The 14,086-nt window shown below is 47.5% G+C and overlaps 1 protein-coding gene across 16 annotated transcripts in view; it reads left to right on the top strand.

The window, feature by feature from the left end:
* LOC118505772 (ryanodine receptor) overlaps positions 1–14,086 on the top strand; it is a 40,658-nt gene that overhangs the window by 21,538 nt on the left and 5,034 nt on the right. For 2 of the 16 annotated variants that reach the window (XM_036042041.1, XM_036042038.1), the window contains 19 exons: positions 136–235; positions 1,069–1,178; positions 1,247–1,344; positions 1,410–1,634; positions 1,708–2,460; positions 2,537–3,268; positions 3,359–3,496; positions 3,844–3,996; positions 4,065–4,358; positions 4,442–7,025; positions 7,090–7,227; positions 7,687–7,964; positions 8,026–8,693; positions 8,762–9,447; positions 9,516–10,010; positions 10,075–10,308; positions 10,596–10,708; positions 13,522–13,615; positions 13,684–13,932. In XM_036042041.1, coding sequence (XP_035897934.1) covers positions 136–235; positions 1,069–1,178; positions 1,247–1,344; positions 1,410–1,634; positions 1,708–2,460; positions 2,537–3,268; positions 3,359–3,496; positions 3,844–3,996; positions 4,065–4,358; positions 4,442–7,025; positions 7,090–7,227; positions 7,687–7,964; positions 8,026–8,693; positions 8,762–9,447; positions 9,516–10,010; positions 10,075–10,308; positions 10,596–10,708; positions 13,522–13,615; positions 13,684–13,932 — 8,142 coding nt within the window. Of the gene's footprint in view, positions 1–135; positions 236–1,068; positions 1,179–1,246; positions 1,345–1,409; positions 1,635–1,707; positions 2,461–2,536; positions 3,269–3,358; positions 3,497–3,789; positions 3,997–4,064; positions 4,359–4,441; positions 7,026–7,089; positions 7,228–7,677; positions 7,965–8,025; positions 8,694–8,761; positions 9,448–9,515; positions 10,011–10,074; positions 10,309–10,595; positions 10,709–12,703; positions 12,814–13,521; positions 13,616–13,683; positions 13,933–14,039; positions 14,067–14,086 lie in introns of all 16 variants that reach the window. The other 14 variants (XM_036042039.1, XM_036042037.1, XM_036042035.1 and 11 more) reach the window with 11 other exon arrangements.

The raw sequence follows: 14,086 nt of genomic DNA, 5'->3' as shown, positions 1-14,086 counted from the left end.
AAAATCAACCTATTCTCTTCCGGGGCAACGATAAAAAATTTGCCATAAAATCGCGGGCTTTTTGGCGGGTTTGAACGGTCGCTTTCGGTAAAATGGGCACGTGCGTTTGTACAACCTTAACTTACGCCGCTAAAGGAAGAGAAAGTGTCCGGAGGTGCAACGGAGTCGTTCGGCAAACAGTGGGTACCAGGCGATATTGTCGGTGTATTTCTTGACTTAGTGGATCATACGATCAGTAAGGATCACATATCAATTCTAGAACGACCAAACTAATCTAGCTTTCTTACTTTTGTAATCATTAGTTTTGTTTTTTTGATTTACATACTTTATATTAAAAATTTATTAAACGATGTAAAACAAACGAACATATAATTTCGGCTTATGATAATGCATCGGTATGAAGTTTCGCTACCACTCAACATGAAACGCTTCTTAACTCGGTTTGGTTCAGTTCTCTTGATTCATACGTCATCGCGTTGTTCCTTTGTAACGACATCATTAAATCACCAAGCTAGATCAAACAACTTGTATCTAATAAGAGTAGATAACTAGCATATATATTCTAATCCCATTTTTTGTCTTTAATATATTCAACTAACAAGGGTCATATAATATTATGAGCTAATTTAATTATTTGTCAACTATTATTTTTAACATTTATAATATTCCTCTCGAAGTGCTAATGATTGTTTTAAGGAAGTGCTGCACAAACCTTAGCTAACTGTAAATAGCATAATGTTCCTTCAACATACAACAAACACCTTCGTCTAGTTTGCTTGTGCTCAATGGAAACCGGGCATGGCATGTTCCACACGCATGAACCGTTTTTAACTGTATGCTGCAGCTATTTCTCTAACCGAATACTTACCCTTTTTTGTAACCAAACATGCACGCCCGTACGCTGTGCAGTAAACGCTAACCAAACCTAAGTGCGCTTTTCTAGAATCGCTTTAGAAGTGTTTCAAAACTAAGTCTTTGCTTGTACATAACCAACTATCTAACTAACGCGTCCGGTGGCGGCTAGTGAAGGTTCGCGGGTTACTATAAACTCCCTGTACTCCACGCTAGGTTTCTCGCTGAACGGTGAGCTGCTGATGGATGCGCTCGGTGGCGAGACCACGTTTGCTGATGTCAACGCACCGGACGGTGTTGGATTCGTACCGGCCTGCACTATTGGTGTAAGTGTCCTGCTAAAATTTACCCTTAATTTTGGAGCTTTTAATAAGTGGTCATTTCTCGTTAACAGATCGGCCAGAAGGCGCGCGTTGTGTATGGTCAGGATGTGGACTCACTGAAGTGGTTTACCACCTGTGGTCTGCAGGAAGGCTATGAACCATTCTGCGTGTAAGTAATGCTTTGGCTGAAATAAAAGGCACAACTTCTAATTACACCCGTCTTATTGTCTGCAGAAACATGAAGCGTCCTGTAACGCACTGGTACACGAAGGATCAGCCGATCTTCGAGAATACGGACGAGATCCCGGAGTGCAAGATCGATGTGACGCGTATCCCTGGTGGTGCGGATACACCACCGTGCATGAAGATCTCGCACAACACCTTCGAAACGATGGAGAAGGCTAACTGGGAGTTTTTGCGTCTATCGCTACCAGTAACGTGCGCCAATACCTTCATCAGGTAAGGACCGCTGAGTTGTTCAAGATCCAACATTTTAAAACTCAAATCCCATATGTTGTTATTCTTATTACAGTGAACAGGAGAAGATGCGCCGCTGGGAAGAGATTCGCATTCGGCAGCACCGCCTAATGACCGAGGTGGACCATTCGCAACCGGCCCACTTCGACCATATCATGCGCAGTGGCTTCACGATGAACGACATCAAGGGTCTGCATCGTAACTATTCGGAAGATGCGGCCGAAGCGGACGAGATGATGCGCAACGGTCCACGGCGTCCATCGAGACATCAGGCGCGGGGAGGCCTTAGCCCACCGGGCATCGAAATCAATGGTGAGGCGACGAGCGACGGTGAGCTGAACGCTTACTCCGACAACGAGCTGGAGGGGGGTGACGATCGCAAAAAGCGTGGCCGCAGTCCGTTCCGTCTGTTCGGTAAGAAGCGTGATCAGAGCAAGGACAAGCTGAAGGATCGTCGCACGCCCGAACCGGAACCACGCAAGAGCAACCTGAAGGTCACGCAGCGCGGTCAGCCTACGCGCTTGTCGAACAGTGATCTGCGCGCCCAACCACCGATGGTCCCGGAACGCAAGGGCATGGGCAGTCCGCAGGTGGAATCGTTCGGCAATGAGGTGTACGATGCGGATTGTCTGCGTCTCATCAACGAGTACTTCTACGGGGTGCGCATTTTCCCCGGTCAGGATCCGACGCACGTGTACGTTGGCTGGGTGACGACACAGTACCATGTGCACAGCAAGGAGTTTAGCCAGAACAAGGTGCGCCACGCTGCGATCTACGTGGAGGACGAGAACGAGAAAACGATCGAAATGTAAGTATGGCCAGAGATCCGATAGTTCACAACAACATTAGTGGTAATGTACTGTATTCCAATGTTCTCTTTCCAGCGTGAACCGTCAGTCCTGCTATATGGTGCGTGCCGATGAGCTGTTCAACGAAGTCACGCAAGATTCGTCGGGCAAGGGTGCATCGCAGGGAATGTTTGTGGGATGCTTCGTCGACACCGCTACCGGTACGATCCGGTTTACCTGTGAAGGCAAGGAAACTTCTCACGTGTTCCTGATGGAGCCGGACACCAAGCTCTTCCCGGCCATCTTCGTCGAGGCGACGAGCAAGGAGATCCTTCAGATCGAGCTTGGTCGCACCCCGACCACACTACCACTGTCGGCGGCCGTACTGCCTACCAGCGACAAGCATATCAACCCACAGTTCCCACCGAGACTGAAGGTGCAGTGTCTGAAGCCCCACCAGTGGGCTCGTGTGCCCAACACGGCCCTGCAGGTGCATGCCCTGAAGCTGTCGGACATCCGCGGTTGGTCAATGTTGTGCGAGGATCCGGTGTCGATGCTGGCACTGCACATCCCCGAGGAGGATCGCTGCATCGATATTCTCGAGCTGATCGAAATCGATCGTCTGCTGCAGTTCCATGCACATACGCTGACGCTCTACTCGGCGCTCTGCTACCAATCGAACTACCGTGCGGCGCATGCACTTTGCTCGCACGTCGATCAGAAGCAGCTGCTGTACGCGATTCAGTCGGAGTATATGAGCGGTCCGCTGCGTCTGGGATTCTATGATCTGCTGATTTCACTGCATTTGGAATCGCATGCCACCACAATGTGAGAAGATTCTACTTTAACCATGCCGAATGTTGTTCTATAAGTTCTTTTTCTATTACCCTTATTAACCACATTTCGGTTTTCCTGCAGGGAGGTCTGTAAGAATGAGTACATCATTCCGCTCGGCGCGGACCTTCGCGAGCTTTACATCGATCCAGAAATGTGTCACTCGCTGCGTTCGCTGCAAACGCTTTCCGTACGTCCGGAAATGAACATGACCGAAATAGCGTAAGTAGCTCAATCCCTGCGTGAAATGGGCCACTAATCCACTTCGATAACCCGGTACTAAACCCCCACGAGTTACGTTCTCTCTCATGGGAACTCCCTGAATAGGAGGGCACGCTTATGGCACCGCTATTCATGGAATTCTTGCACACTACCACTACTTCTAATCTCTCTAACATCCTCGGTGCGGTCGGGTTGCCGGCGACCCAGAAACGAGTTTAGCGTTCATCTCTTACCTTTCCGTGTACCTCGTCGTTCCTTCAAACATCTGCATGCCATTATTCTTCCTTCCCCAGACCCACACCCTCACAATCGAATATGCCGACAATAGTAGCACCAGATTCTTCCAGTGAACCCATACCGGCAATTGACTCGTTATATTCGCCAAGATTCCCACTGGAAGTGGTGAGGGAGTTTGTGATGAGCGCACTGCAGGAAGCGGTCATGATCAATCAGGTACACAACCGTGATCCGATCGGTGGATCTAACGAGAATCTCTTCCTGTAAGTATGCTTCCTGTGAGCAATGTTGGAAAAGTTGAATGCCTATAATGAGCTCTTGTACGCCTCAGACCCCTGATCAAGTTGATCGACCGTTTGCTGTTGGTCGGTGTGATCACGAACGAAGATGTTGAGAAGCTGCTGATCATGATTGATCCCGAAACGTGGGATCCATCGTTCGAGAAGGAAGGCAAGGACGAACACCGCAAGGGTCTATTGACAATGAAGATGGCCGAAGGTGCCAAGCTGCAAATGTGCTACCTGTTGCACCATCTGTACGATGTGCAGTTGCGTCATCGCGTCGAGAGCATCATTGCGTTTGCTCACAACTATGTAGGCGATCTGCAGCAGGATCAGTTGCGAAGGTGAGGCGTGAATTCATAACTTTCTAATTGGATTGGGTCCTCTTCAAACATTAAACCTTCCTTGATTTTCTCCCTATACACAGATACATCGAGATCAAACAGTCTGATCTGCCCAGCGCCGTCGCAGCCAAGAAGACGCGTGAGTTCCGTTGCCCACCACGCGAACAAATGAACGCCATTCTTGGCTACAAGAATCTCGAGGAAGACGATCTGGAGAACGCTTCCTGCGGTCCTGACCTTCGCAACCGTTTGATCGAGTTCCACGAGAAGCTTATGGGCAAGGTGTCCCTCAATGCGCTGCAAGAGCCAGAAGAACCGGAACTCGACAAGCTTGAAGAGGGCAGACCTGGTGCGCTGAAGAAGCTGTACAACTTCATCAACGCCGTCAAGGAACTGGAAGAAGATCCCAAGGAACCGGAGGAAGAGGAAAAGAAAACCCCGGAGGAAGTGTTCCGCAAGGTGCTCATTAAGCAGATCGTATCCTGGGCCGAGGAGTCCCAGATCGAGAATCCCAAGCTGGTGCGTGAGATGTTCGGACTGCTGGTACGCCAGTACGACACGATCGGTGAGCTGATCAAGGCACTCAACAAGACGTACGTCATCAACTCGAAGACGAAGGGAGATGTGGCAAACATGTGGGTTGGTTTGAGCCAAATTCGTGCCCTGCTGCCGGTACAGATGAGTCAGGAGGAGGAGGAACTGATGCGCAAGCGGCTGTGGAAGCTCGTGAACAATCACACCTTCTTCCAGCATCCGGATCTGATTCGTATTCTGCGTGTGCACGAAAACGTTATGGCGGTCATGATGAACACGCTTGGAAGGCGTGCTCAGGCACAGAGCGACGCACCGGTCCAGACGGCCGATGGTGAAGAGTCTGCACCGAAGGAGAAGGATACCTCCCATCAGATGGTGGTCGCTTGCTGTCGCTTCCTGTGCTACTTCTGCCGAACGGGTCGTCAGAACCAGAAGGCTATGTTTGATCATTTCGATTTCTTGCTGGAGAATTCCAACATTCTTCTGTCACGACCAAGTCTACGCGGTTCGACACCGCTGGATGTGGCGTACTCTAGCTTGATGGAAAATACGGAGCTAGCGTTGGCGCTGCGTGAACACTATCTGGAAAAGATTGCCATTTACCTATCCCGTTGCGGTCTGCAGAGTAACTCGGAGCTGATCGAACGGGGCTACCCCGATCTCGGTTGGGATCCGGTGGAAGGTGAACGTTACCTCGATTTCTTGCGCTTCTGCGTTTGGGTTAATGGTGAAAGCGTGGAGGAAAATGCTAACCTCGTCATTCGTTTGCTTATCCGTCGCCCCGAGTGTCTCGGTCCGGCATTGCGTGGTGAGGGCGAAGGTCTGCTGAAGGCCATCATTGACGCCAACAAAATGTCCGAACGTATCACGGAGCGTAGAAAGATGCAGGATGAAGCGGAAGGTACGATCGCAGGGCTCAACTTTGCCCATCCACTACCCGAGGGAGATGATGATGAGGATTACATTGACACGGGAGCTGCCATCTTGTGCTTCTACTGTACGCTGGTCGACCTCTTGGGACGTTGTGCCCCGGATGCTGCCGTCATCGAACAGGGCAAGAACGAATCGCTACGAGCACGTGCCATTCTCCGTTCGCTTGTACCACTAGAAGATCTTCAGGGTGTGCTTAGCTTGAAGTTCACACTCACCAACCCAGCGCTGGGCGAAGATAGACCCAAGTCCGACATGCCATCTGGACTGGTGCCCGGCCACAAGCAGAGCATTGTACTGTTCCTGGAGCGCGTGTATGGCATTGAAACGCAGGAGCTGTTCTATCGTTTGCTGGAGGACGCTTTCCTGCCCGACCTGCGCGCCGCCACCATGTTGGATCGTAGCGACGGTTCGGAAAGTGATATGGCCCTATCGATGAACCGCTACATTGGCAACTCGATTTTGCCGCTGCTCATTAAGCACTCGAAGTTCTACAATGAGGCTGAAAACTATGCCAGCTTGCTGGACGCCACGCTGCACACGGTTTACCGTATGTCCAAGAATCGCATGCTTACCAAGGGACAGCGTGAAGCTGTTTCCGATTTCCTGGTCGCGCTGACGTCGGCAATGCATCCGGCTATGTTGCTGAAGCTTCTGCGCAAGCTCACCATCGATGTGTCGAAGCTGTCGGAATACACGACCGTTGCTCTGCGGTTGCTAACACTGCACTACGACCGTTGTGCCAAGTACTACGGAACTACCGGCAGTGGTCAAGCATCACAGTTCGGAGCATCCTCGGACGAAGAGAAGCGACTTACGATGTTGCTGTTCTCGAACATCTTCGATTCGCTCAGCAATATGGACTACGATCCGGAGCTGTTCGGTAAAGCGCTGCCCTGTCTGATCGCTATCGGTTGTGCCCTGCCACCGGACTACAGTTTGTCGAAGAACTCGGACGACGATCTGTACGGTAAGCCGACGGGCGGTGGTCCCGATCAACCGCACTACAATCCGCAGCCGATCGATACGACCGCGGTACAGCTTACGAACGATCTGAACCAGATCGTGCAGAAGTTCAGCGAGCATTATCATGACGCGTGGGCTAGCCGTAAGTTGGAGAATGGATGGACTTATGGCGATCAGTGGTCGGATGCGAACAAAACTCATCCACGTCTGAAGCCGTACAACACCCTTAGCGAATACGTGAGTTGGTTTGATCAGAGATTGACTGACAAGCTTGAGTTAATGCATGCCGTTTATCTTCCAGGAACGGGAACGCTATCGCGAACCGGTACGAGAAAGCTTGAAGGCACTGCTGGCGTTGCACTGGAGAATCGAACACTCCGAGGGTGACGTGCCACTATCCAACCGTGGCTCGATGCGTCGCCAATCGAAGCCCAATCTTGTAAGTTCCCGATTTGAAAGCCTCCATATCCATTTTGTTTCCATTTTTGTTCCACAGCACCTCATACTCCTGATAGCACTTGCTTCACGAAAGTCGGCATTTATTGGTGTTACCGACTTTAGCTTTATATTTGGAAAACCATCGACTTATACTTATCACCTATTCTAATGTCTTCTTCTCAAATCTCGATATCCTTATCCTCACCAAACAAACAAAAATCAATGCTGCAATTCATGCTACTCCGAAATTCAACCCATCACGTTACCGTCACCAACCGTTCCCTTTGTGCGTTATCATCCTGCGTCCACCAACACCACCAATATGACGTCCCCGGGTGTTACCACACGTGTGTGCTTGTGTCCGACTCCCAATGTTTTGTACCGTGTGCGGCTTCCCTCGTTTGCTTGGTAAACGGTCTTGGCGCGTTGGGAACATATTTAACTCACCCAGGAATTGCAGGGCGATACTGGTTCACCGTTCAACTACAATCCGCATCCAGTCGACATGACCAACCTGACGCTGAGCAGAGAAATGCAAAACATGGCCGAACGGTTGGCGGAGAATTCGCACGATATCTGGGCGAAGAAGAAGAACGAAGAGCTGAACCAGTGTGGTGGAGCCATACACGCTCAGCTGGTTCCGTACGATCTACTCACGGACAAGGAGAAGCGTAAGGATCGTGAGCGATCGCAGGAGTTCCTTAAGTACCTGCAGTACCAGGGACTCAAGCTGCACAAGTACGTATTGACGAAAGACAATCCTCTTTGCCGACTATTAAAATGTATCTCTTTGACGTAGGCCATCGCGCGGACAAACGGAGGAACCGGGCATGAGCACAGCTGCGATCGAGCTACGCTTTGCCTACTCGCTGCTGGAGAAGCTCATCTCCTACAGCGATCGTGCCACGATCAACATGAAGCTGCTGAAGCCATCGTCCACGTTCAGCCGTCGCTCGTCCTTCAAGACCTGCTCGCGTGACATCAAGTTCTTCTCCAAGGTGGTGCTGCCACTGATGGAGAAATACTTCTCCACCAACCGGAATTACTTCATTGCGATCGCTACCGCCACGAACAATGTTGGAGCGGCATCGCTGAAGGAGAAGGAAATGGTTGCCGCACTGTTCTGCAAGCTGGCCAGCTTGCTGCGCTACAGGTTGGCGGCGTTCGGTGCTGATGTTCGCATCACCGTACGCTGTCTGCAGGTACTGGTGAAGAGTATCGACGCCAAATCGCTGGTGAAGAACTGCCCCGAGTTCATCCGTACCTCGATGCTGACGTTCTTCAACAACACTGCCGACGATCTGGGACAGACGATCGTCAATCTTACGGAAGGCAAATACGATCGGCTGCGTGGAACGCATCTGAAGACTTCCACCTCACTAGCGTACGTGAACCAGGTGATCCTGCCAGTGCTCACGTCACTGTTTGATCATTTGGCCGCGTGCGACTATGGAAGTGATCTTTTGTGTAAGTTTTTCGTCGCGTTACCCGTTAAAGCAAGTTATCTCATGAGTCTTTTTACGATTTTCACACAGTGGACGAAATTCAGGTGGCGTCGTACAAGATCCTTTCGGCGCTGTACACCCTCGGTACCGATATGTCACTGACACGCGATCGTAAATATCTCAAAACCGAGCTGGAACGTCATAAGCCAGCGCTTGGCTCTTGTCTGGGCGCATTCAGTTCCTGCTTCCCGGTGGCTTTCCTCGAGCCGCACGCCAACAAACACAATCCTTTCTCGCTGCTGAACCGCATTGCCGACACCTCGCTGGAAGCGCAGGATATTATGAGCAAAATGGAGAGCTGCATGCCAACGCTTGAGTCGATCCTGTCGGAGGTCGATCAGTTTGTCGAGTCGGAAAAGACGTACCAGGAGGCACAGCACATTATTGACGTTATACTACCACTGCTCTGCTCCTACCTACCGTTCTGGTGGAATCAAGGCCCGGACAACGTTAGTCCACAGTCGGGCAATCACGTGACGATGGTTACGGCCGACCATATGAACCATCTGTTGAAAAATGTGCTCAAGATGATCCGCAAGAATATTGCCAACGAAAATGCGCCCTGGATGACGCGCATCGCCACGTACACGCAGCAGATCATCATCAACAGCTCGGAGGAGCTGCTCAAGGATGTCTTCCTACCGTTGGCCGAGCGGGTCAAGAAACGTTGCGACAGCATGTTCCACAAGGAGGAAAGCTTGCGTGGTTTCCTCAAGGTGAGTTGGCAGTGGGAAGATATTTCTATCGAAATTCGGAACTTACATAGCGCTTTCCTATTTTTCAGTCTTCCACCGATGATACCTCCCAGATTGAAGCCCAAATCCAGGAGGACTGGCAACTGCTGGTCCGCGATATCTACTCGTTCTATCCGCTGCTGATCAAGTACGTCGATCTGCAGCGTAACCACTGGCTGAAGGATAACGTTGCCGAGGCGGAAGAGCTGTACAACTACGTGGCGGAGATATTTAACGTGTGGTCCAAGAGCCAGTACTTCCTGAAGGAGGAGCAAAACTTCATCTCGGCCAACGAGATCGATAATATGGCACTGATCATGCCTACCGCAACGCGTCGTTCGGCCGCCGTTTCGGGCGATATGCCCGCGTCCGGCGGAAAGGTAAAGAAGAAGAAGCGTAGCCGGGACAAGAAGCGTGACAAGGATAAGGAAATTCAGTCCAGCTTGATGGTGGCCTGCCTGAAGCGTCTGCTGCCGGTCGGATTGAATCTGTTCGCCGGCAAGGAGCAGGAGCTGGTACAGCATTGCAAGGATCGTTATCTGAAGGTTTGTATCGTGGGCAGGATGTTCGTGGTACAATTTACTGAGAAACATGTGAACATCTCCACAGAAAATGCCCGAGTACGAGGTGATCGAGTTTGCCCGTACGCAGCTCACGCTGCCGGACAAACTCGACCCGGCCGACGAAATGTCCTGGCAGCACTATCTGTACTCGAAGCTCGGCAAGAAGGAACAGATCGTGCAGGACGCGCTGGAGAAAACGGACAAGAAGCCGGAAAACAAGATCGAGGACACGGTCGAGCGCATCGTCGCCATGGCGAAGGTTCTCTATGGGCTGCACATGGTAAGTGTTCGGATTGCAAAACCCAACAATACCCCACCTACCGAACACACTCAACCCCTTCCCACCCACCCCTCACCCCTCCGACTGGTCACATCAAAAGTTCAAAAGTTCCTTCTATGTGTTTAACACCCTCCCTTATCGACCTAACTGACATCTCAAGCACCATATCGACCAACGCCCCGATCTCATATCTGAACGACGGAAGGATTTTTTGTTACCTATACAATGCTATCTTCTAAAACTCTCAAACACTCAAATCAAACTTGTTGTATTTCGCCACAATCTAGATCGACCATCCACAACAACAAAGCAAAAATGTTTACAGAAGTTGCGTCTCGATACAGAGAAAACGTGCGGTTATTGCCTGTTTCAGACAAGTTTCCTTACATTCACTGCCAAGGTTTTATAGTTGTTTTTTTTTTCTACTTATTTTCTTATACTTTATACCTATTCTTCGTGGGAGTTTCTTTCTTTCCGTTCTTTTTATTTGTTTATTATTTGTCCTTTTGTTCTGTTCTTTCTTTAGTTCTCTTTTTTGATTTGTAATTTCTTACGTTTCTTTGCATCAGTTTTCAAAATGTTTACTTTCGATGTTCCCTGTCTTTGCAATTTCCGTTGGTTTCGTTTTTTTCCTGTTCCTATTTTTTCTTTTCTTTTGCTCATGTTTTCGTTTCTCAACTCACTCGTTTTGGATTGATTTTTGTTGTGCGTTGTGCATCTTGCCACCTGTTCTTTTGTTATGCATTTCTGTTACACGTGTTTGATCGATTTTGTTTCCTTTTCGTTTATCTTGTTTTGTTTTGTTTTTCCTCACGCTCGATTGCTGAATGCGCTAACTGTGCTGTTCAAGGCTGCCCGTCTTGAGCCGGTTTTGTCAGTTGGATCTGTACATATTTATCTGTTTCTTTTTCCTTTCTTTCGTTTGTTTGATATTCCACTTTGCTATCTCTTAATAATCTACCAAACGCGAACCGAATGAAAAAAAAAAAAAACAAAGCAAACCCGTACCAGCAAACTGTCATTTCCAAACACCAGCAACAAACAGGCGAACAAAAGCGTTGCAAGCAAAACTTGTGTGTAATATGTTGAAAGCAAAATCTCCACTACCACCCTTATCGAGGATGAAACTAACCACCCTGACCCAAAACTACTGCCAATCAGGACAAAGCAGAAAAACAAAGTAGATAATCAGGATTTAAAAAAAAACCACAATCTGCGCGTGCTGCTGTAACAGAGATACGCATTGCATACAGATGGAAGCTGTGATGGTTTCCTGCCGCAAACGCCCTAAGCAAAAATCAATTTAAAACATCTCACTCAGTCAACCTTCCCTTTCCAAATTACCATCTTTCACACTGTCGTATAAAATGGCTGCCGATCCGGCTCTTGCAGTATCTCTCTTTCTCTCTCTCTCTCTCTCTCTCTATCTATCTCTTATCTTGTTGCGTGATGAGAATGAACTCTCTGTTTTTTTCCCTCTTCTGGCGTATTACTCTTAACCGTTCCAAATGAGTTTTTTGGCAACTTTTAGCGTTTCTATTTCCACTCCTGCTCCAAGTGTTCTGTTCCATTGACTCTTTCTGCTCGGGAGTGCCACTAAAGACTAATCTAAAATTATGCAACAGAGCAAATGTAACCTCAATATGTGCTGTACATATAGAAAGCTGTTTGTATTACTGCAAGAAGCACCTTAAAGTATTTCTTATGAATTATACATAATTCTCATTTAAACTGAAGCTGAGCCTGGACTTATTCATTATTACGAAATTTAAATTTAGATTATTATTTTTAGCTTTAACTTCAAATTATTCTGAGTTTCTCTATTGCTAGCTTAATTCATTTGAAACAGTCTGAAACATTAAATGTATTTATATTAAAAAATTTAATTTCTTGGACTTAAATATTTGAAGAAAGATTTAAATATTTTTCTCTAAACAATACAGTTACATTCGACCCTTTCTCCGACACATTCCTTATGACTAACCCGTACTCCATTTTACCACATTTGTATTACTAACCGTAATGTGTTCACTGTAGTAGTTAGAACACACACTTCGCACCCTTTTTTTTTTGCTCCCACTACGCCCCACATTCCGTACTCACACTGCACTCACTGTAGCAACAACAACAAAAAAAACCTAAACGATTAACACATTTCGGCCTATAAACGCAACGATTTTTGCACCCCAAATAAACAAAACGACAAACAAAACTGATAAGCTCACCATCCCCAAAACAAACAAACAAACAAACATCCGTATGATTCCCACCCCTCCGTCTCGCTCAAAAAGCAAATATTTAAAAAAAAAAAGAAACAACAACAGAGATGATAAAATAAAGAAGAGAAAATAATCACTAACCGCAAATACTAACTAAAAAAAACCTATATATATAGGCATGCCGACCTAGAGCTAAAGGTCTTAATTGGACACACGTTTTATCACAAGCACGACGCAAAATGGCTGTTGCATGTCTAAGAGCAAAACCAATGTATAGATTGAGCAGGTGACTGAGTCTTTCTTTTCTACCTACTATTTTTATTTTCCCCATTTTCTTTTTTCGTATTTTCTATTTGTTTCTTCTTCCTGCTGTATCAAATTGTTTGTTTTTTTATTTCTTTTCACCTGAATTGTTGCTGTTGTTTGTTTTCTGTGAAGTTTGTATGATTTAAGTGCGCGTAGTGTTGTTGGTTTTTTTTTTCTTTCTACTCTCTGTTTTTGTTTGTTTTTCTTCCCTTTTCCCCCTCTATTTGCCTATCATTCTCTCTTCTTACTCTTATGTCTTTCTTATAGTTTCGCCTTATAGTACTCTCAATCTTTTGTGTGTGTGTGTGTTTTTCTGTTTTCTTTTCCTCACTTACGTTTTATATGCAGAGCTTTTCGATTTGTTGCATTTGCACGTTGGTTTGGTTTTTTTTTCTTAAACTTCCTTACCTGTTTGTAACAAATGTACCAAGTTTGCCAAATTTTTAAGTTCTGTTTTTGGCAAGTAAGGAAGATTTTATTGTTAATACAAGGTTTTTTCTGTATTTTTACGCTTTTCTGCTTCTTTGTTCTTATTTTATGATTTCCCTTTTTTATGTTTTACCTTTTTCTTTTGTTGCTCTTTTTTATTACTTAGATAATGGGGTATGTTTAGAAGGTATTCTGATACTAATACACTTTCCATTTCTTTCGCACCGCACCGCATTGACAAACCACGATGCGCTTTTAGACATCGTGCTTGCAACATTTTCGCCCGGAGCTACTCGGAACTGTGGCTGGAGGATGAAAACGTCGGCCAGGAGGTCATGATAGAGGATCTCACTGTGAGTATCGCTTACTTAACATCTCTATACGACCATAAACTAATTTTTTACTTTCTTTGCCACTCTAGCAAACGTTCGAGGACGCGGAGAAGAAGAAGAAGGACGAAGAAGAGGAAGAGGGTAAACCGGATCCACTGACGCAGCTCGTGACAACGTTCTGTCGTGGTGCGATGACGGAACGTAGTGGCGCTCTGCAGGAAGATCCACTGTACATGTCCTACGCTAGCATTGTCGCTCGGTCCTGTGGTGAAGAGGAGGAGGAAGGTGGCGACGAAGAGGAAGGAGCCGGAGAGGATGAAGGAGGTGCTAGTATTCATGTGAGTATTGGGTCTCTTTTGACAGTGCTTGTCACGCGTGTGTGCTAACTAACCGTCCGTTTCGACGAACAATTTTACCGCTGCTAACCCTACTAATGCTTTATCAGACTATGGAAAAGCTTATGGTAGGTCACGTGAGTTCTTTTGTCAGTAA

Source organism: Anopheles stephensi, chromosome 2 (genome assembly GCF_013141755.1).
Source record: "Anopheles stephensi strain Indian chromosome 2, UCI_ANSTEP_V1.0, whole genome shotgun sequence".
Classification (NCBI taxonomy): Eukaryota; Metazoa; Arthropoda; class Insecta; order Diptera; family Culicidae; genus Anopheles; species Anopheles stephensi.
Note: the sequence above shows the minus strand (reverse complement) of the source record. Positions and strands in the feature narration are given on the sequence as shown.